At 43.7% G+C, this 24057-nt stretch overlaps 1 protein-coding gene across 1 annotated transcript in view; it reads right to left on the bottom strand.

Annotated features, from left to right (window-relative positions):
• The window catches only part of LOC118360603 (plexin-B1-like), a 98304-nt gene that overhangs the window by 19118 nt on the left and 55129 nt on the right, over positions 1 to 24057 (bottom strand). The window contains exons 11-20 of the mRNA XM_035739845.2: positions 23889 to 24057; positions 22913 to 23011; positions 22688 to 22810; positions 22423 to 22516; positions 22177 to 22343; positions 21930 to 22081; positions 21717 to 21822; positions 21459 to 21595; positions 21124 to 21300; positions 20805 to 21039 (exon numbers count right to left, since the gene is read on the bottom strand). The exon at positions 23889 to 24057 is cut by the window's right edge and continues 590 nt beyond it. Coding sequence (XP_035595738.1) covers positions 20805 to 21039; positions 21124 to 21300; positions 21459 to 21595; positions 21717 to 21822; positions 21930 to 22081; positions 22177 to 22343; positions 22423 to 22516; positions 22688 to 22810; positions 22913 to 23011; positions 23889 to 24057 — 1459 coding nt within the window. The remainder of the gene's footprint in view (positions 1 to 20804; positions 21040 to 21123; positions 21301 to 21458; positions 21596 to 21716; positions 21823 to 21929; positions 22082 to 22176; positions 22344 to 22422; positions 22517 to 22687; positions 22811 to 22912; positions 23012 to 23888) is intronic.

Raw genomic sequence — 24057 nt, 5'->3', positions numbered from 1 at the left:
TAAACTGGAGAGGGGAGATGAGACAGAGGAGTTGATTTATAAACTGGAGAGGGGAGATGAGACAGAGGAGTTGATTTATAAACTGGAGAGGGGAGATGAGACAGAGGAGTTGATTTATAAACTGGAGAGGGGGAGATGAGACAGAGGAGTTGATTTATAAACTGGAGAGGGGAGATGAGACAGAGGAGTTGATTTATAAACTGGAGAGGGGGAGATGAGACAGAGGAGTTGATTTATAAACTGGAGAGGGGAGATGAGATAGAGGAGTTGATTTATAAACTGGAGAGGGGAGATGAGACTGGAGAGGGAGATTGATTTATAAACTGGAGAGGGGAGATGAGACAGAGGAGTTGATTTATAAACTGGAGAGGGGAGATGAGACAGAGGAGTTGATTTATAAACTGGAGAGGGGAGATGAGAGTTGATTTATAAACTGGAGAGGAGATGATTTATTTATAAACTGGAGAGGGAGATGAGACAGAGGAGTTGATTTATAAACTGGAGAGGGGAGATGAGACAGAGGAGTTGATTTATAAACTGGAGAGGGGGAGATGAGACAGAGGAGTTGATTTATAAACTGGAGAGGGGAGATGAGACAGAGGAGTTGATTTATAAACTGGAGAGGGGGAGATGAGACAGAGGAGTTGATTTATAAACTGGAGAGGGGAGATGAGACAGAGGAGTTGATTTATAAACTGGAGAGGGGGAGATGAGACAGAGGAGTTGATTTATAAACTGGAGAGGGGAGATGAGACAGAGGAGTTGATTTATAAACTGGAGAGGGAGATGAGACAGAGGAGTTGATTTATAAACTGGAGAGGGGGAGATGAGACAGAGGAGTTGATTTATAAACTGGAGAGGGGAGATGAGACAGAGGAGTTGATTTATAAACTGGAGAGGGGAGATGAGACAGAGGAGTTGATTTATAAACTGGAGAGGAGATGAGACAGAGGAGTTGATTTATAAACTGGAGAGGGAGAGAGGGGAGAGGGGAGATGAGATGAGAGGAGTTGATTTATAAACTGGAGAGGGAGATGAGACAGAGGAGTTGATTTATAAACTGGAGAGGGGAGATGAGACAGAGGAGTTGATTTATAAACTGGAGGGGGAGATGAGACAGAGGAGTTGATTTATAAACTGGAGAGGGAGATGAGACAGAGGAGTTGATTTATAAACTGGAGAGGGGAGATGAGACAGAGGAGTTGATTTATAAACTGGAGAGGGGAGATGAGACAGAGGAGTTGATTTATAAACTGGAGAGGGGAGATGAGACAGAGGAGTTGATTTATAAACTGGAGAGATGAGACAGAGGAGTTGATTTATAAACTGGAGAGGGGAGAGATGAGACAGAGGAGTTGATTTATAAACTGGAGAGGGGAGATGAGACAGAGGAGTTGATTTATAAACTGGAGAGGGGAGATGAGACAGAGGAGTTGATTTATAAACTGGAGAGGGGAGATGAGACAGAGGAGTTGATTTATAAACTGGAGAGGGGAGATGAGACAGAGGAGTTGATTTATAAACTGGAGAGGGGGATGAGACAGAGGAGTGAGACAGAGGAGTTGATTTATAAACTGGAGAGGGGAGATGAGACAGAGGAGTTGATTTATAAACTGGAGAGGGGAGATGAGACAGAGGAGTTGATTTATAAACTGGAGAGGGAGATGAGACAGAGGAGTTGATTTATAAACTGGAGAGGGGGGAGATGAGACAGAGGAGTTGATTTATAAACTGGAGAGGGAGATGAGACAGAGGAGTTGATTTATAAACTGGAGAGGGGAGATGAGACAGAGGAGTTGATTTATAAACTGGAGAGGGATGAGATGAGACAGAGGAGTTGATTTATAAACTGGAGAGGGGGGAGATGAGACAGAGGAGTTGATTTATAAACTGGAGAGGGGAGATGAGACAGAGGAGTTGATTTATAAACTGGAGAGGGGAGATGAGACAGAGGAGTTGATTTATAAACTGGAGAGGGGAGATGAGACAGAGGAGTTGATTTATAAACTGGAGAGGGGAGATGAGACAGAGGAGTTGATTTATAAACTGGAGAGGGAGATGAGACAGAGGAGTTGATTTATAAACTGGAGAGGGGAGATGAGACAGAGGAGTTGATTTATAAACTGGAGAGGGGAGATGAGACAGAGGAGTTGATTTATAAACTGGAGAGGGGAGATGAGACAGAGGAGTTGATTTATAAACTGGAGAGGGGAGATGAGACAGAGGAGTTGATTTATAAACTGGAGAGAGAGACAGAGATGAGACAGAGGAGTTGATTTATAAACTGGAGAGGGGAGATGAGACAGAGGAGTTGATTTATAAACTGGAGAGGGGAGATGAGACAGAGGAGTTGATTTATAAACTGGAGAGGGATGAGAGAGAGATGAGACAGAGGAGTTGATTTATAAACTGGAGAGGGGAGATGAGACAGAGGAGTTGATTTATAAACTGGAGAGGATGAGAGAGGAGTGATTTATAAACTGGAGAGATGAGAGAGGAGTTTTTATAAACTGGAGAGGGGAGATGAGACAGAGGAGTTGATTTATAAACTGGAGAGGGGAGATGAGACAGAGGAGTTGATTTATAAACTGGAGAGGGAGATGAGACAGAGGAGTTGATTTATAAACTGGAGAGGGAGATGAGACAGAGGAGTTGATTTATAAACTGGAGAGGGGAGATGAGACAGAGGAGTTGATTTATAAACTGGAGAGGGGAGATGAGACAGAGGAGTTGATTTATAAACTGGAGAGGGGAGATGAGAGAGGAGTGAGACAGAGGAGTTGATTTATAAACTGGAGAGGGAGATGAGACAGAGGAGTTGATTTATAAACTGGAGAGGGAGATGAGACAGAGGAGTTGATTTATAAACTGGAGAGGGAGATGAGACAGAGGAGTTGATTTATAAACTGGAGAGGGGAGATGAGACAGAGGAGTTGATTTATAAACTGGAGAGGGGAGATGAGACAGAGGAGTTGATTTATAAACTGGAGAGGGGAGATGAGACAGAGGAGTTGATTTATAAACTGGAGAGGGGAGATGAGACAGAGGAGTTGATTTATAAACTGGAGAGGGGAGATGAGACAGAGGAGTTGATTTATAAACTGGAGAGGGAGATGAGACAGAGGAGTTGATTTATAAACTGGAGAGGGGAGATGAGACAGAGGAGTTGATTTATAAACTGGAGAGGGGAGATGAGACAGAGGAGTTGATTTATAAACTGGAGAGGGAGATGAGACAGAGGAGTTGATTTATAAACTGGAGAGGGGAGATGAGACAGAGGAGTTGATTTATAAACTGGAGAGGGGAGATGAGACAGAGGAGTTGATTTATAAACTGGAGAGGGGAGATGAGACAGAGGAGTTGATTTATAAACTGGAGAGGGGAGATGGAGGAGTTGATTTAGAAACTGGAGAGGGGAGATGAGAGTTGATTTATAAACTGGAGAGGGGAGATGAGACAGAGGAGTTGATTTATAAACTGGAGAGGGGAGATGAGACAGAGGAGTTGATTTATAAACTGGAGAGGGGAGATGAGACAGAGGAGTTGATTTATAAACTGGAGAGGGGAGATGAGACAGAGGAGTTGATTTATAAACTGGAGAGGGGAGATGAGACAGAGGAGTTGATTTATAAACTGGAGAGGGAGATGAGACAGAGGAGTTGATTTATAAACTGGAGAGGATGAGACAGAGGAGTTGAGACAGAGGAGTTGATTTATAAACTGGAGAGGGAGATGAGACAGAGGGAGTTGATTTATAAACTGGAGAGGGGAGATGAGACAGAGGAGTTGATTTATAAACTGGAGAGGGAGATGAGACAGAGGAGTTGATTTATAAACTGGAGAGGGGAGATGAGACAGAGGAGTTGATTTATAAACTGGAGAGGGGAGATGAGACAGAGGAGTTGATTTATAAACTGGAGAGGGGAGATGAGACAGAGGAGTTGATTTATAAACTGGAGAGGGGAGATGAGAGGAGTTGATTTATAAACTGGAGAGGGGAGATGAGACAGAGGAGTTGATTTATAAACTGGAGAGGGGAGATGAGACAGAGGAGTTGATTTATAAACTGGAGAGGGAGATGAGACAGAGGAGTTGATTTATAAACTGGAGAGGGGAGATGAGACAGAGGAGTGATTTATAAACTGGAGAGGGGAGATGAGACAGAGGAGTTGATTTATAAACTGGAGAGGGGAGATGAGACAGAGGAGTTGATTTATAAACTGGAGAGGGAGATGAGACAGAGGAGTTGATTTATAAACTGGAGAGGGGAGATGAGACAGAGGAGTTGATTTATAAACTGGAGAGGGGAGATGAGACAGAGGAGTTGATTTATAAACTGGAGAGGGGAGATGAGACAGAGGAGTTGATTTATAAACTGGAGAGGGGAGATGAGACAGAGGAGTTGATTTATAAACTGGAGAGGGGAGATGAGACAGAGGAGTTGATTTATAAACTGGAGAGGGGAGATGAGACAGAGGAGTTGATTTATAAACTGGAGAGGGGAGATGAGACAGAGGAGTTGATTTATAAACTGGAGAGGGGGAGATGAGACAGAGGAGTTGATTTATAAACTGGAGAGGGGAGATGAGATAGAGGAGTTGATTTATAAACTGGAGAGGGGAGATGAGACAGAGGAGTTGATTTATAAACTGGAGAGGGGAGATGAGACAGAGGAGTTGATTTATAAACTGGAGAGGGGAGATGAGACAGAGGAGTTGATTTATAAACTGGAGAGGGGAGATGAGACAGAGGAGTTGATTTATAAACTGGATGAGACAGAGGAGTATTTAAACTGGAGAGGGGAGATGAGACAGAGGAGTTGATTTATAAACTGGAGAGGGGAGATGAGACAGAGGAGTTGATTTATAAACTGGAGAGGGGAGATGAGACAGAGGAGTTGATTTATAAACTGGAGAGGGGGAGATGAGACAGAGGAGTTGATTTATAAACTGGAGAGGGGAGATGAGACAGAGGAGTTGATTTATAAACTGGAGAGGGGAGATGAGACAGAGGAGTTGATTTATAAACTGGAGAGGGGAGATGAGACAGAGGAGTTGATTTATAAACTGGAGAGGGGGAGATGAGACAGAGGAGTTGATTTATAAACTGGAGAGGGGAGATGAGACAGAGGAGTTGATTTATAAACTGGAGAGGGGAGATGAGACAGAGGAGTTGATTTATAAACTGGAGAGGGGAGATGAGACAGAGGAGTTGATTTATAAACTGGAGAGGGGGGAGATGAGACAGAGGAGATTTATAAACTGGAGAGGGGAGATGAGACAGAGGAGTTGATTTATAAACTGGAGAGGGGAGATGAGACAGAGGAGTTGATTTATAAACTGGAGAGGGGAGATGAGACAGAGGAGTTGATTTATAAACTGGAGAGGGGAGATGAGACAGAGGAGTTGATTTATAAACTGGAGAGGGGGAGATGAGACAGAGGAGTTGATTTATAAACTGGAGAGGGGAGATGAGACAGAGGAGTTGATTTATAAACTGGAGAGGGGAGATGAGACAGAGGAGTTGATTTATAAACTGGAGAGGGGAGATGAGAGATGAGATTTATAAACAGAGGAGTGAGACAGAGGAGTGATTTATAAACTGGAGAGGGGAGATGAGACAGAGGAGTTGATTTATAAACTGGAGAGGGGAGATGAGACAGAGGAGTTGATTTATAAACTGGAGAGGGGAGATGAGACAGAGGAGTTGATTTATAAACTGGAGAGGGGAGATGAGACAGAGGAGTTGATTTATAAACTGGAGAGGGAGATGAGACAGAGGAGTTGATTTATAAACTGGAGAGGGGAGATGAGACAGAGGAGTTGATTTATAAACTGGAGAGGGGAGATGAGACAGAGGAGTTGATTTATAAACTGGAGAGGGGAGATGAGACAGAGGAGTTGATTTATAAACTGGAGAGAGGAGATGAGACAGAGGAGTTGATTTATAAACTGGAGAGGGGAGATGAGACAGAGGAGTTGATTTATAAACTGGAGAGGGGAGATGAGACAGAGGAGTTTATAAACTGGAGAGGGGGAGATTTATAAACTGGAGAGGGGAGAGATGAGACAGAGGAGTTGATTTATAAACTGGAGAGGGGAGATGAGACAGAGGAGTTGATTTATAAACTGGAGAGGGGAGATGAGACAGAGGAGTTGATTTATAAACTGGAGAGGGGAGATGAGACAGAGGAGTTGATTTATAAACTGGAGAGGGGAGATGAGACAGAGGAGTTGATTTATAAACTGGAGAGGGGAGATGAGACAGAGGAGTTGATTTATAAACTGGAGAGGGGAGATGAGACAGAGGAGTTGAGTTGATTTATAAACTGGAGAGGGGAGATGAGACAGAGGAGTTGATTTATAAACTGGAGAGGGGGAGATGAGACAGAGGAGTTGATTTATAAACTGGAGAGGGGGAGATGAGACAGAGGAGTTGATTTATAAACTGGAGAGGGGAGATGAGACAGAGGAGTTGATTTATAAACTGGAGAGGGGAGATGAGACAGAGGAGTTGATTTATAAAGATGAGATAGAGGAGTGATTTATAAACTGGAGAGGGGAGATGAGACAGAGGAGTTGATTTATAAACTGGAGAGGGGAGAGATGAGACAGAGGGAGTTGATTTATAAACTGGAGAGGGGAGATGAGACAGAGGAGTTGATTTATAAACTGGAGAGGGAGATGAGACAGAGGAGTTGATTTATAAACTGGAGAGGGGAGATGAGACAGAGGAGTTGATTTATAAACTGGAGAGGGGAGATGAGACAGAGGAGTTGATTTATAAACTGGAGAGGGAGATGAGACAGAGGAGTTGATTTATAAACTGGAGAGGGGAGATGAGACAGAGGAGTTGATTTATAAACTGGAGAGGGGAGATGAGACAGAGGAGTTGATTTATAAACTGGAGAGGGGAGATGAGACAGAGGAGTTGATTTATAAACTGGAGAGGGGAGATGAGACAGAGGAGTTGATTTATAAACTGGAGAGGGGAGATGAGACAGAGGAGTTGATTTATAAACTGGAGAGGGGAGATGAGACAGAGGAGTTGATTTATAAACTGGAGAGGGGAGATGAGACAGAGGAGTTGATTTATAAACTGGAGAGGGGAGAGATGAGACAGAGGAGTTGATTTATAAACTGGGGGAGAGGACAGGGAGTTGATTTATAAACTGATGAGACAGAGGAGTTGATTTATAAACTGGAGAGGGGAGATGAGACAGAGGAGTTGATTTATAAACTGGAGAGGGGAGATGAGACAGAGGAGTTGATTTATAAACTGGAGAGGGGAGATGAGACAGAGGAGTTGATTTATAAACTGGAGAGGGGGAGATGAGACAGAGGAGTTGATTTATAAACTGGAGAGGGGAGATGAGACAGAGGAGTTGATTTATAAACTGGAGAGGGGGAGATGAGACAGATTTATAAACTGGAGTTGATTTTTATAAACTGGAGAGGGGATGAGATGAGACAGAGGAGTTGATTTATAAACTGGAGAGGGGAGATGAGACAGAGGAGTTGATTTATAAACTGGAGAGGGGAGATGAGACAGAGGAGTTGATTTATAAACTGGAGAGGGGAGATGAGACAGAGGAGTTGATTTATAAACTGGAGAGGGGAGATGAGACAGAGGAGTTGATTTATAAACTGGAGAGGGGAGATGAGACAGAGGAGTTGATTTATAAACTGGAGAGGGGAGATGAGACAGAGGAGTTGATTTATAAACTGGAGAGGGGAGATGAGACAGAGGAGTTGATTTATAAACTGGAGAGGGGAGATGAGACAGAGGAGTTGATTTATAAACTGGAGAGGGGAGATGAGACAGAGGAGTTGATTTATAAACTGGAGAGGGGAGATGAGACAGAGGAGTTGATTTATAAACTGGAGAGGGGAGATGAGACAGAGGAGTTGATTTATAAACTGGAGAGGGGGAGATGAGACAGAGGAGTTGATTTATAAACTGGAGAGGGGAGAGTTGATTTATAAACTGGAGAGGGGAGATGAGACAGAGGAGTTGATTTATAAACTGGAGAGGGGAGATGAGACAGAGGAGTTGATTTATAAACTGGAGAGGGAGATGAGACAGAGGAGTTGATTTATAAACTGGAGAGGGGAGATGAGACAGAGGAGTTGATTTATAAACTGGAGAGGGGAGATGAGACAGAGGAGTTGATTTATAAACTGGAGAGGGGAGATGAGATGAGACAGAGGAGTTGATTTATAAACTGGAGAGGGGGAGATGAGACAGAGGAGTTGATTTATAAACTGGAGAGGGGAGATGGAGTTGATTTATAAACTGGAGGGGGAGATGAGACAGAGGAGTTGATTTATAAACTGGAGAGGGGAGATGAGACAGAGGAGTTGATTTATAAACTGGAGAGGGGAGATGAGACAGAGGAGTTGATTTATAAACTGGAGAGGGGAGATGAGACAGAGGAGTTGATTTATAAACTGGAGAGGGGAGATGAGACAGAGGAGTTGATTTATAAACTGGAGAGGGGAGATGAGACAGAGGAGTTGATTTATAAACTGGAGAGGGGGAGATGAGACAGAGGAGTTGATTTATAAACTGGAGAGGGGGAGATGAGACAGAGGAGTTGATTTATAAACTGGAGAGGGAGATGAGACAGAGGAGTTGATTTATAAACTGGAGAGGGGAGATGAGACAGAGGAGTTGATTTATAAACTGGAGAGGGGAGATGAGACAGAGGAGTTGATTTATAAACTGGAGAGGGGGAGATGAGACAGAGGAGTTGATTTATAAACTGGAGAGGGGAGATGAGACAGAGAGTTGATTTATAAACTGGAGAGGGGAGATGAGATAGAGGAGTTGATTTATAAACTGGAGAGGGGAGATGAGACAGAGGAGTTGATTTATAAACTGGAGAGGGGAGATGAGACAGAGGAGTTGATTTATAAACTGGAGAGGGAGATGAGACAGAGGAGTTGATTTATAAACTGGAGAGGGGAGATGAGACAGAGGAGTTGATTTATAAACTGGAGAGGGGAGATGAGACAGAGGAGTTGATTTATAAACTGGAGAGGGGAGAGATGAGAGGAGTTGATTTATAAACTGGAGAGGGGAGATGAGACAGAGGAGTTGATTTATAAACTGGACTGGATTTATAAACTGGAGAGGGAGATGAGACAGAGGAGTTGATTTATAAACTGGAGAGGGGGGAGATGAGATGAGACAGAGGGGAGTGAGATAGAGGAGTGATTTATAAACTGGAGAGGGGAGATGAGACAGAGGAGTTGATTTATAAACTGGAGAGGGGAGATGAGACAGAGGAGTTGATTTATAAACTGGAGAGGGAGATGAGACAGAGGAGTTGATTTATAAACTGGAGAGGGGAGATGAGACAGAGGAGTTGATTTATAAACTGGAGAGGGGAGATGAGACAGAGGAGTTGATTTATAAACTGGAGAGGGAGATGAGATAGAGGAGTTGATTTATAAACTGGAGAGGGAGATGAGACAGAGGAGTTGATTTATAAACTGGAGAGGGGAGATGAGACAGAGGAGTTGATTTATAAACTGGAGAGGGAGATGAGACAGAGGAGTTGATTTATAAACTGGAGAGGGGAGATGAGACAGAGGAGTTGATTTATAAACTGGAGAGGGGAGATGAGACAGAGGAGTTGATTTATAAACTGGAGAGGGAGATGAGACAGAGGAGTTGATTTATAAACTGGAGAGGGGAGATGAGACAGAGGAGTTGATTTATAAACTGGAGAGGGGAGATGAGACAGAGGAGTTGATTTATAAACTGGAGAGGGGAGATGAGACAGAGGAGTTGATTTATAAACTGGAGAGGGGAGATGAGATAGAGGAGTTGATTTATAAACTGGAGAGGGGAGATGAGACAGATGAGACAGAGGGAGTTGATTTTTATAAACTGGAGAGGGGAGATGAGACAGAGGAGTTGATTTATAAACTGAGAGGGGAGATGAGACAGAGGAGTTGATTTATAAACTGGAGAGGGGATGAGATGAGACAGAGGGGAGATTGATTTATAAACTGGAGAGGGGAGATGAGACAGAGGAGTTGATTTATAAACTGGAGAGGGAGATGAGACAGAGGAGTTGATTTATAAACTGGAGAGGGGAGATGAGACAGAGGAGTTGATTTATAAACTGGAGAGGGGGAGACAGAGGAGATTTATAAACTGGAGGGGGAGACAGAGGAGTTGATTTATAAACTGGAGAGGGGAGATGAGACAGAGGAGTTGATTTATAAACTGGAGAGGGGGAGATGAGACAGAGGAGTTGATTTATAAACTGGAGAGGGGAGATGAGACAGAGGAGTTGATTTATAAACTGGAGAGGGGAGATGAGACAGAGGAGTTGATTTATAAACTGGAGAGGGGAGATGAGACAGAGGAGTTGATTTATAAACTGGAGAGGGGAGATGAGACAGAGGAGTTGATTTATAAACTGGAGAGGGGAGATGAGACAGAGGAGTTGATTTATAAACTGGAGAGGGGAGATGAGACAGAGGAGTTGATTTATAAACTGGAGAGGGGAGATGGACAGAGGAGTTGATTTATAAACTGGAGAGGGGAGATGAGACAGAGGAGTTGATTTATAAACTGGAGAGGGAGATGAGACAGAGGAGTTGATTTATAAACTGGAGAGGGGAGATGAGACAGAGGAGTTGATTTATAAACTGGAGAGGGAGATGAGACAGAGGAGTTGATTTATAAACTGGAGAGGGGAGATGAGACAGAGGAGTTGATTTATAAACTGGAGAGGGAGATGAGACATAAACTGGAGAGGGGAGATGAGACAGAGGAGTTGATTTATAAACTGGAGAGGGGGAGATGAGACAGAGGAGTTGATTTATAAACTGGAGAGGGGAGATGAGACAGAGGAGTTGATTTATAAACTGGAGAGGGGAGATGAGACAGAGGAGTTGATTTATAAACTGGAGAGGGGAGATGAGACAGAGGAGTTGATTTATAAACTGGAGAGGGGAGATGAGACAGAGGAGTTGATTTATAAACTGGAGAGGGGAGATGAGACAGAGGAGTTGATTTATAAACTGGAGAGGGGAGATGAGACAGAGGAGTTGATTTATAAACTGGAGAGGGAGATGAGACAGAGGAGTTGATTTATAAACTGGAGAGGGGAGATGAGACAGAGGAGTTGATTTATAAACTGGAGAGATGAGACAGAGGAGTTGATTTATAAACTGGAGAGGGGAGATGAGACAGAGGAGTTGATTTATAAACTGGAGAGGGGAGATGAGACAGAGGAGTTGATTTATAAACTGGAGAGGGGAGATGAGACAGAGGAGTTGATTTATAAACTGGAGAGGGGAGATGAGACAGAGGAGTTGATTTATAAACTGGAGAGGGGAGATGAGACAGAGGAGTGATTTATAAACTGGAGAGGGGAGATGAGACAGAGGAGTTGATTTATAAACTGGAGAGGGGAGATGAGACAGAGGAGTTGATTTATAAACTGGAGAGGGGGAGATGAGACAGAGGAGTTGATTTATAAACTGGAGAGGGGGAGATGAGACAGAGGAGTTGATTTATAAACTGGAGAGGGGAGATGAGACAGAGGATTTATAAACTGGAGAGGGGAGATGAGACAGAGGAGTTGATTTATAAACTGGAGAGGGGGAGATGAGACAGAGGAGTTGATTTATAAACTGGAGAGGGGGAGATGAGACAGAGGAGTTGATTTATAAACTGGAGAGGGGAGATGAGACAGAGGAGTTGATTTATAAACTGGAGAGGGGAGATGAGACAGAGGAGTTGATTTATAAACTGGAGAGGGGAGATGAGACAGAGGAGTTGATTTATAAACTGGAGAGGGGAGATGAGACAGAGGAGTTGATTTATAAACTGGAGAGGGGAGATGAGACAGAGGAGTTGATTTATAAACTGGAGAGGGGAGATGAGACAGAGGAGTTGATTTATAAACTGGAGAGGGGAGATGAGACAGATGATTTATAAACTGACAGAGGAGTTGATTTATAAACTGGAGAGGGAGATGAGACAGAGGAGTTGATTTATAAACTGGAGAGGGGAGATGAGACAGAGGAGTTGATTTATAAACTGGAGAGGGGAGATGAGACAGAGGAGTTGATTTATAAACTGGAGAGGGGAGATGAGACAGAGGAGTTGATTTATAAACTGGAGAGGGGAGATGAGACAGAGGAGTTGATTTATAAACTGGAGAGGGGAGATGAGACAGAGGAGTTGATTTATAAACTGGAGAGGGGAGATGAGACAGAGGAGTTGATTTATAAACTGGAGAGAGATGAGACAGAGATGAGACAGAGGGAGTTGATTTATAAACTGGAGAGGGGAGATGAGACAGAGGAGTTGATTTATAAACTGGAGAGGGGGAGATGAGACAGAGGAGTTGATTTATAAACTGGAGAGGGGAGATGAGACAGAGGAGTTGATTTATAAACTGGAGAGGGAGATGAGACAGAGGAGTTGATTTATAAACTGGAGAGGGGAGATGAGACAGAGGAGTTGATTTATAAACTGGAGAGGGGAGATGAGACAGAGGAGTTGATTTATAAACTGGAGAGGGGAGATGAGACAGAGGAGTTGATTTATAAACTGGAGAGGGGAGATGAGACAGAGGAGTTGATTTATAAACTGGAGAGGGGAGATGAGACAGAGGAGTTGATTGGAGAGGGGGAGATGAGACAGAGGAGTTGAATAAACTGGAGAGGGGAGATGAGACAGAGGAGTTGATTTATAAACTGGAGAGGGGAGATGAGACAGAGGAGTTGATTTATAAACTGGAGAGGGGGAGATGAGACAGAGGAGTTGATTTATAAACTGGAGAGGGGAGATGAGACAGAGGAGTTGATTTATAAACTGGAGAGGGGAGATGAGACAGAGGAGTTGATTTATAAACTGGAGAGGGAGAGATGAGACAGAGGAGTTGATTTATAAACTGGAGAGGGGAGATGAGACAGAGGAGTTGATTTATAAACTGGAGAGGGAGAGATGAGACAGAGGAGTTGATTTATAAACTGGAGAGGGGAGATGAGACAGAGGAGTTGATTTATAAACTGAGAGGGGAGATGAGACAGAGGAGTTGATTTATAAACTGGAGAGGGGAGATGAGACAGAGGAGTTGATTTATAAACTGGAGAGGGGAGATGAGACAGAGGAGTTGATTTATAAACTGGAGAGGGGAGATGAGACAGAGGAGTTGATTTATAAACTGGAGAGGGAGATGAGACAGAGGAGTTGATTTATAAACTGGAGAGGGGGAGATGAGACAGAGGAGTTGATTTATAAACTGGAGAGGGGAGATGAGACAGAGGAGTTGATTTATAAACTGGAGAGGGGAGATGAGACAGAGGAGTTGATTTATAAACTGGAGAGGGGAGATGAGACAGAGGAGTTGATTTATAAACTGGAGAGATGAGACAGAGATGAGAAACTGGAGAGGAGTTGATTTATAAACTGGAGGGGAGGGACAGAGATGAGACAGAGGAGTTGATTTATAAACTGGAGAGGGGAGGGAGATGAGACAGAGGAGTTGATTTATAAACTGGAGAGGGGAGATGAGACAGAGGAGTTGATTTATAAACTGGAGAGGGGAGATGAGACAGAGGAGTTGATTTATAAACTGGAGAGGGGAGATGAGACAGAGGAGTTGATTTATAAACTGGAGAGGGGGAGATGAGACAGAGGAGTTGATTTATAAACTGGAGAGGGGAGATGAGACAGAGGAGTTGATTTATAAACTGGAGAGGGGAGATGAGACAGAGGAGTTGATTTATAAACTGGAGAGGGGGATGAGACAGAGGAGTTGATTTATAAACTGGAGGGGAGGAGATGAGACAGAGGGAGGAGTTGATTTATAAACTGGAGGGGGATGAGACAGAGGAGATTTATAAACTGGAGAGGGGGAGAGAGGAGTTGATTTATAAACTGGAGAGGGGAGATGAGACAGAGGAGTTGATTTATAAACTGGAGAGGGGGGAGATGAGAGATGAGACAGAGGAGTTGATTTATAAACTGAGAGGGGAGATTGACAGAGGAGTTTTTATAAACTGGAGAGGGGAGATGAGACAGAGGAGTTGATTTATAAACTGGAGAGGGGAGATGAGACAGAGGAGTTGATTTATAAACTGGAGAGGGGAGATGAGACAGAGATTTATAAACTGGAGAGAGATGAGACAGAGGAGTTGATTTATAAACTGGAGAGGGGAGATGAGACAGAGGAGTTGATTTATAAACTGGAGAGGGGAGATGAGACAGAGGAGTTGATTTATAAACTGGAGAGGGGAGATGAGACAGAGGAGTTGATTTATAAACTGGAGAGGGGAGATGAGACAGAGGAGTTGATTTATAAACTGGAGAGGGGGAGATGAGACAGAGGAGTTGATTTATAAACTGGAGAGGGGGAGATGAGACAGAGGAGTTGATTTATAAACTGGAGAGGGGAGATGAGACAGAGGAGTTGATTTATAAACTGGAGAGGGGAGATGAGACAGAGGAGTTGATTTATAAACTGGAGAGGGGAGATGAGACAGAGGAGTTGATTTATAAACTGGAGAGGGGAGATGAGACAGAGGAGTTGATTTATAAACTGGAGAGGGGAGATGAGACAGAGGAGTTGATTTATAAACTGGAGAGGGGAGATGAGACAGAGGAGTTGATTTATAAACTGGAGAGGGGAGATGAGACAGAGGAGTTGATTTATAAACTGGAGAGGGGGAGATGAGACAGAGGAGTTGATTTATAAACTGGAGAGGGGAGATGAGACAGAGGAGTTGATTTATAAACTGGAGAGGGGAGATGAGACAGAGGAGTTGATTTATAAACTGGAGAGGGGAGATGAGACAGAGGGGAGTTGATTTATAAACTGGAGAGGGGAGATGAGACAGAGGAGTTGATTTATAAACTGGAGAGGGAGATGAGACAGAGGAGTTGATTTATAAACTGGAGAGGGGAGATGAGACAGAGGAGTTGATTTATAAACTGGAGAGGGGAGATGAGACAGAGGAGTTGATTTATAAACTGGAGGGGGAGATGAGACAGAGGAGTTGATTTATAAACTGGAGAGGGGAGATGAGACAGAGGAGTTGATTTATAAACTGGAGAGGGAGATGAGACAGAGGAGTTGATTTATAAACTGGAGAGGGAGATGAGACAGAGAGTTGATTTATAAACTGGAGAGGGGAGATGAGACAGAGGAGTTGATTTATAAACTGGAGAGGGGGAGATGAGACAGAGGAGTTGATTTATAAACTGGAGAGGGGAGAGACAGAGATTTATAAACTGGAGAGGGGGAGGTGAGATAGAGGAGTTGATTTATAAACTGGAGAGGGGAGATGAGACAGAGGAGTTGATTTATAAACTGGAGAGGGGGAGATGAGACAGAGGAGTTGATTTATAAACTGGAGAGGGGAGATGAGACAGAGGAGTTGATTTATAAACTGGAGAGGGGAGATGAGACAGAGGAGTTGATTTATAAACTGGAGAGGGGGAGATGAGACAGAGGAGTTGATTTATAAACTGGAGAGGGGAGATGAGACAGAGGAGTTGATTTATAAACTGGAGAGGGGAGATGAGACAGAGGAGTTGATTTATAAACTGGAGAGGGGGAGATGAGACAGAGGAGTTGATTTATAAACTGGAGAGGGGAGATGAGACAGAGGAGTTGATTTATAAACTGGAGAGGGGGAGATGAGACAGAGGAGTTGATTTATAAACTGGAGAGGGGAGATGAGACAGAGGAGTTGATTTATAAACTGGAGAGAGGGAGATGAGATAGAGGAGTTGATTTATAAACTGGAGAGGGGAGATGAGACAGAGGAGTTGATTTATAAACTGGAGAGGGGAGATGAGATGAGGAGTTGATTTATAAACTGGAGAGGGGAGATGAGACAGAGGAGTTGATTTATAAACTGGAGAGGGGAGATGAGACAGAGGAGTTGATTTATAAACTGGAGAGGGGAGATGAGACAGAGGAGTTGATTTATAAACTGGAGAGGGGAGATGAGACAGAGGAGTTGATTTATAAACTGGAGAGGGGAGATGAGACAGAGGAGATGATTTATAAAACTGGAGAGGGGAGATGAGACAGAGGAGTTGATTTATAAACTGGAGGGGAGATGAGACAGAGGAGTTGATTTATAAACTGGAGAGGGGAGATGAGACAGAGGAGTTGATTTATAAACTGGAGAGGGGGAGATGAGACAGAGGAGTTGATTTATAAACTGGAGAGGGGAGATGAGACAGAGGAGTTGATTTATAAACTGGAGAGGGGAGATGAGACAGAGGAGTTGATTTATAAACTGGAGAGGGGAGATGAGACAGAGGAGTTGATTTATAAACTGGAGAGGGGGAGATGAGACAGAGGAGTTGATTTATAAACTGGAGAGATGAGACAGAGGTTGAGATGAGACAGAGGAGTTGATTTATAAACTGGAGAGGGGAGATGAGACAGAGGAGTTGATTTATAAACTGGAGAGGGGGAGATGAGACAGAGGAGTTGATTTATAAACTGGAGAGGGGAGATGAGACAGAGGAGTTGATTTATAAACTGGAGAGGGAGATGAGATAGAGGAGTTGATTTATAAACTGGAGAGGGGAGATGAGACAGAGGAGTTGATTTATAAACTGGAGAGGGGAGATGAGACAGAGGAGTTGATTTATAAACTGGAGAGGGGAGATGAGACAGAGGAGTTGATTTATAAACTGGAGAGGGGAGATGAGACAGAGGAGTTGATTTATAAACTGGAGAGGGGAGATGAGACAGAGGAGTTGATTTATAAACTGGAGAGGGGAGATGAGACAGAGGAGTTGATTTATAAACTGGAGAGGGAGATGAGACAGAGGAGTTGATTTATAAACTGGAGAGGGGATGAGACAGAGGAGTTGATTTATAAACTGGAGAGGGGAGATGAGACAGAGGAGTTGATTTATAAACTGGAGAGGGGAGATGAGACAGAGGAGTTGATTTATAAACTGGAGAGGGGAGATGAGACAGAGGAGTTGATTTATAAACTGGAGAGGGGAGATGAGACAGAGGAGTTGATTTATAAACTGGAGAGGGGAGATGAGACAGAGGAGTTGATTTATAAACTGGAGAGGGGAGATGAGACAGAGGAGTTGATTTATAAACTGGAGAGAGATGAGACAGGGAGATTTATAAACTGGAGAGACAGAGACAGAGTTGATTTATAAACTGGAGAGGGGAGATGAGACAGAGGAGTTGATTTATAAACTGGAGGGGGAGATGAGACAGAGGAGTTGATTTATAAACTGGAGAGGGGAGATGAGACAGAGGAGTTGATTTATAAACTGGAGAGGGGAGATGAGATAGAGGAGTTGATTTATAAACTGGAAACAGAGGAGTTGATTTATAAACTGAGAGGGGGAGATGAGACAGAGGAGTTGATTTATAAACTGGAGGGAGGAGACAGAGGAGATGAGACAGAGGAGTTGATTTATAAACTGGAGAGGGGAGATGAGACAGAGGAGTTGATTTATAAACTGGAGAGGGGAGATGAGACAGAGGAGTTGATTTATAAACTGGTTGATTTATAAACTGGAGAGGGGAGATGAGACAGAGGAGTTGATTTATAAACTGGAGAGGGGAGATGAGACAGAGGAGTTGATTTATAAACTGGAGAGGGGAGATGAGACAGAGGAGTTGATTTATAAACTGGAGAGGGAGATGAGACAGAGGAGTTGATTTATAAACTGGAGAGGGGAGATGAGACAGAGGAGTTGATTTATAAACTGGAGAGGGAGATGAGATAGAGGAGTTGATTTATAAACTGGAGAGGGGGAGATGAGATAGAGGAGTTGATTTATAAACTGGAGAGGGGAGATGAGACAGAGGAGTTGATTTATAAACTGGAGAGGGGAGATGAGACAGAGGAGTTGATTTATAAACTGGAGAGGGGGAGATGAGACAGAGGAGTTGATTTATAAACTGGAGAGGGGAGATGAGACAGAGGAGTTGATTTATAAACTGGAGAGGGGGGGAGATGAGACAGAGGAGTTGATTTATAAACTGGAGAGGGGAGATGAGACAGAGGAGTTGATTTATAAACTGGAGAGGGGAGATGAGACAGAGGAGTTGATTTATAAACTGGAGAGGGGAGATGAGACAGAGGAGTTGATTTATAAACTGGAGAGGGGGAGATGAGACAGAGGAGTTGATTTATAAACTGGAGAGGGGAGATGAGACAGAGGAGTTGATTTATAAACTGGAGAGGGGAGATGAGACAGAGGAGTTGATTTATAAAGAGGGGGAGATGAGACAGAGGAGTTGATGGAGAGGGGGAGATGAGACAGAGGAGTTGATTTATAAACTGGAGAGGGGAGATGAGACAGAGGAGTTGATTTATAAACTGGAGAGGGGAGATGAGACAGAGGAGTTGATTTATAAACTGGAGAGGGGAGATGAGACAGAGGAGTTGATTTATAAACTGGAGAGGGGAGATGAGACAGAGGAGTTGATTTATAAACTGGAGAGGGGAGATGAGACAGAGGAGTTGATTTATAAACTGGAGAGGGGAGATGAGACAGAGGAGTTGATTTATAAACTGGAGAGGGGAGATGAGACAGAGGAGTTGATTTATAAACTGGAGAGGGGAGATGAGACAGAGGAGTTGATTTATAAACTGGAGAGGGGAGATGAGACAGAGGAGTTGATTTATAAACTGGAGAGGGAGATGAGACAGAGGAGTTGATTTATAAACTGGAGAGGGAGATGAGACAGAGGAGTTGATTTATAAACTGGAGAGGGGAGATGAGACAGAGGAGTTGATTTATAAACTGGAGAGGGGAGATGAGACAGAGGAGTTGATTTATAAACTGGAGAGGGGAGATGAGACAGAGGAGTTGATTTATAAACTGGAGAGGGGAGATGAGACAGAGGAGTTGATTTATAAACTGGAGAGGGGGGATGAGACAGAGGAGTTGAGACAGAGGAGTGAGACAGAGGAGTTGATTTATAAACTGGAGAGGGGAGATGAGACAGAGGAGTTGATTTATAAACTGGAGAGGGGAGGGGAGATGAGATAGAGGAGTTGATTTATAAACTGGAGAGGGGAGATGAGATAGAGGAGTTGATTTATAAACTGGAGAGGGGGAGATGAGACAGAGGAGTTGATTTATAAACTGGAGAGGGGAGATGAGATAGAGGAGTTGATTTATAAACTGGAGAGGGGAGATGAGACAGAGGAGTTGATTTATAAACTGGAGAGGGGAGATGAGACAGAGGAGTTGATTTATAAACTGGAGAGGGGAGATGAGACAGAGGAGTTGATTTATAAACTGGAGAGGGGAGATGAGACAGAGGAGTTGATTTATAAACTGGAGAGGATGGAGATGAGACAGAGGAGTTGATTTATAAACTGGAGAGGAGATGAGACAGATTTATAAACTGGAGAGGGGAGATGAGACAGAGGAGTTGATTTATAAACTGGAGAGGGGAGATGAGACAGAGGAGTTGATTTATAAACTGGAGAGGGGAGATGAGACAGAGGAGTTGATTTATAAACTGGAGAGGGGAGATGAGACAGAGGAGTTGATTTATAAACTGGAGGGAGGAGACAGAGATGAGATAAACTGGAGAGATGAGACAGAGGAGTTGATTTATAAACTGGAGAGGGGGAGATGAGACAGAGGAGTTGATTTATAAACTGGAGAGGGGAGATGAGACAGAGGAGTTGATTTATAAACTGGAGAGGGGGAGATGAGACAGAGGAGTTGATTTATAAACTGGAGAGGGGAGATGAGACAGAGGAGTTGATTTATAAACTGGAGAGGGGGAGATGAGACAGAGGAGTTGATTTATAAACTGGAGAGGGGGAGATGAGACAGAGGAGTTGATTTATAAACTGGAGAGGGGGAGATGAGACAGAGGAGTTGATTTATAAACTGGAGAGGGGAGATGAGACAGAGGAGTTGATTTATAAACTGGAGAGGGGGAGATGAGACAGAGGAGTTGATTTATAAACTGGAGAGGGGAGATGAGACAGAGGAGTTGATTTATAAACTGGAGAGGGGAGATGAGACAGAGGAGTTGATTTATAAACTGGAGAGGGGAGATGAGACAGAGGAGTTGATTTATAAACTGGAGAGGGAGATGAGATGAGACAGAGGAGTTGATTTATAAGCTGGAGAGGGGAGATGAGACAGAGGAGTTGATTTATAAACTGGAGAGGGGGAGATGAGACAGAGGAGTTGATTTATAAACTGGAGAGGGGAGATGAGACAGAGGAGATTGATTTATAAACTGGAGAGGGAGATGAGACAGAGGAGTTGATTTATAAACTGGAGAGGGGAGATGAGACAGAGGAGTTGATTTATAAACTGGAGAGGAGATGAGATAGAGGAGTTGATTTATAAACTGGAGAGGGGGAGATGAGATAGAGGAGTTGATTTATAAACTGGAGAGGAGGAGATGAGACAGAGGAGTTGATTTATAAACTGGAGAGGGGAGATGAGACAGAGGAGTTGATTTATAAACTGGAGAGGGGGAGATGAGACAGAGGAGTTGATTTATAAACTGGAGAGGGGGAGATGAGACAGAGGAGTTGATTTATAAACTGGAGAGGGGAGATGAGACAGAGGAGTTGATTTATAGATCAAGCACATAGAAACGTGATATTTTTTGCAGCAAAAAGAGTAAGGATGTTTTGCCATTTGCTATTTAGGGAAAGCAGTGAATAATTCTCAACTTTACGGTGATACATCACAGGACATTATCAAAGAAAAGAGTGTCTATCCCTCAATGGAAGCAAGGAGACAACTGAACATCATATTAGAGGACTCAACACGCATTTCCAGTTGACCTGTTTGACAACACAGAGCATGTCTTCAGGACAGTCTGGCTCGGGAACTATCCTTCTTTGCCTCTTGAGTGGGATTTCTCTACGTCTCACTCTACTCTCTCCATCTCTGCTGCTTCTCCTTGTCCTCCTGTTCTTCCTCGGAGAGAGGGACTCCAGAGGACTAACGGTCACCCGGATTCTGGGCTCCTGGACTACATCCAGGTTTTGTCCAGACACACGTATCAGTCTTCCACCACTGGACACACAGAGAGAAGACTTTAATAACAAAATGGTATATATTTCTGACACAATGTGTTGTGAGTGACAGTGTTCCACCCACCTGAGAGAGCTTTTGGAGGGTGTAGCCATGGTTACGTTAGGGTCTGAGGTGTAATAGTAAATGTCTCCCTCTAGATGGCGGTCTGCTCTACCAAATCGGACAGTGATTCCATGTGCTCCAGTTCTGTTGCTGCCTCCAGTCATACATGTAATCTGGTCATCCTTGACCTCCGAGGAGCTAGAGAATGAGTTGAACCAGATATCACAACTACCGCTACAGAATGTTACAGGGCTTTTATTGAGGAAACTGACAAATGAATGATGAATTCTCTCACATAACGCAGACACCACTGTTTGATCTGATGACTGAATGTTACAGATACGTAAGAGACTCACATCAGGCACGGGACTCCTCCAATCAGCACGCTGACCTCACTGAGGTGTCCAGTCTTCAGGCTCTGGCCCATTACGGTCAACGCAGAGCCCCCAGCCTTGGGCCCCCTGCGAGGGGCTATCTCCAACAGAACTGGGTCCTGAGAAGAAGAGAAAGGGCATTAGAAAAGAAAACTTTATCAGACTTCATTTGAGGGCCAGTATTGTCCACTCGGCTAGATCAGCATTTTAATAGAAAATAACAAAGTCTGTTATAGATACCTGGAAGCTGAACCTTTGACTGGAGAGTCCAAGCCCGCCTCCTCTCACCTCGACTGAGGCCTGGCCACTCTTCTGTCCCCCACTGGCTGTGGTCTCACACACAATCCTACAGAACAATGGAGGATTAAAGCAGGTTACTACTCTGAATGCAGATACAACTAGAGATGCAGAATGTAGAAAAAATTAAACGTATTTGCATGAGAAGAACATTACCTAGAAGAGATCTCATATCTGCTGTTGATGACCGTGCAGGGGACACCAGCTAAAGTGACAGAGTTCTGGATGTCTTCAGCTTTCTGTCCCAGATTGGAGCCTGAGATGGTCACCACAGTACCACCATCTACTGCTCCAGAGATGGGCTCCATCTGCAACACAGTCGTGGAGAAGTCAACAAACGAGTCTATTTCACTGTCTGAAGACGAAAACACATGAAAGGACAATGACCCAAATCAAGCCTCACAAAGTGGATGACGGGGGCTGGGCAGGACTGCTTGATCTCGCCAGCGCAGGAGTCCCGGTAACTGCATCTGGAACGAGCTCCCCCGCACCACACACAGCCGTACTTCTGGTCAGCCATACGACACCGGCTGCAGTCTGACCGGCCCACAGAGCAGTTAAACAACGTCACTGGAACAGAGAGGATACCAGAAGTCAACGACCCAACAGTACAGATCTACATCAATAGGTCTTCTCCTTTGTAACCTACCATGAAGGTCGTCAGCACTATCAATCTGAAAGGTGTCTCTCCTCCTCACATTGATCACGGCATCGTACTCCTTCGCATAGGCAGTATAGGCATACTGCAACAACATGACAAAATAAGTCAGTCTTAGCCTTGAACGTAATCATAGCTTTCCTGCATAGCTGAAATATCACCTTTCAAAAAACATGAAACAACCTACAGACAAACACTGTTCAAATTAACAGCATTTTTGCAATACCACATAATCTGATATTGAATAGAGAGTAACCTGGTGTAGCTGGCAGGTGATGAAGTAGAGAGAGGGCTGGGTGTCCTCTGTCTCCACGTACGCGTCCACCACCACTGACCGACCCTCGATGGTCAGGACACACTCATAGTCCAGACCCTCATCCTGATCACACACAGGCACACGCCAGTAGATGACATACAGACCACATTTCACACACCACGCACCTGAAGACAAGTCAACACTCAACCAGCATTCCTCACCCACCTGGAAGAGGTGAAGGTGGCGCCCCACCAGAGTGATCTTCCGCTCCACATTAACAGGAAGTAGAGAGGAGCCCTGGACCTTCTCCACACACGGGCAGTCCTACTCACATTATAGGACATGTTACAGGACACACACACAGGGGACATCAAACTTATCAGCATCCTACATCCCCAGGTGATGTCTGGTCAGTTTCAGTCATTAAAAGGGCCGTTCTGCACTTGCTACATACATGTTGTTGACTTATAAATTAATGATATGTACCCCTTTATTCTTGAAAAATATAACTTATAAATGCCTCATGAACTTAATTCAACTGTCGTATCCCATCAGAACCCAAACATAAGCTTGTTTTACCCCAATGTTTTTAAACAAAGTAAATACAATTTAAAAAACACTATATAACCTCAAAACATGGCTAAAACGATATGTTTTTACGTCACGGAGGGTCAGTTCATGCATTCATAGCTGTCTATGAATATGAGAGTGGCTACATTTCTCTCAGCCCCACATCCCTCATCTGTTGACCAAAACAGGGACACTTTGTTATTGTTCCAAACTATAATTGCTGCTTTAAACCAGATTTACTGTTAGAACAATTAACAATTAATCCCACTCCAAAATGTTGCTCTATAGTTGTCTAAAGGTCTGTAACATGAGATCGAGGAAAATAACAAAGAAACACTGACAGACATGGTGTAAAACAAAAACAGCAGGTTTAGTGTGAACTGAAGACAGACATGTTTTAATGGCTTGAGCTCCAAAGCATTGCCAGTTGACTTCAATCACACAACATAATGGTGATGCTGTTTACACACATCACACATATCATGACATAAATAAGAGGGTACGAATTTGGGATCATATTAAGAGTAACCTATTTAACACAATGCAAATGCACTTATCTGATTAAAAACATGTCTTGTACTGGGTGCATCAGCTAGACAGCCTCTGGCAGTGGAAGCCCTGGCCCACTCACCAGCAGAGCAAAGGAGTCAGACTGGTAGTCTGGTGAAGACTCAGACTCAGGGGCAGGTGTGAGGGTAAATGATTGAGAGGGCTGGTTTGGTTCATCAACTCCAGAGGGCACTGTGGCAGAGGATGTTGCAGGGTCCATCTTTGTCTCGGTCTCTCCCTCCCCCTTGTCC

Source organism: Oncorhynchus keta, chromosome 28, assembly GCF_023373465.1.
Source record: "Oncorhynchus keta strain PuntledgeMale-10-30-2019 chromosome 28, Oket_V2, whole genome shotgun sequence".
Lineage (NCBI taxonomy): Eukaryota > Metazoa > Chordata > Actinopteri > Salmoniformes > Salmonidae > Oncorhynchus > Oncorhynchus keta.
This window is presented reverse-complemented; position numbering and strand designations above follow the sequence as displayed.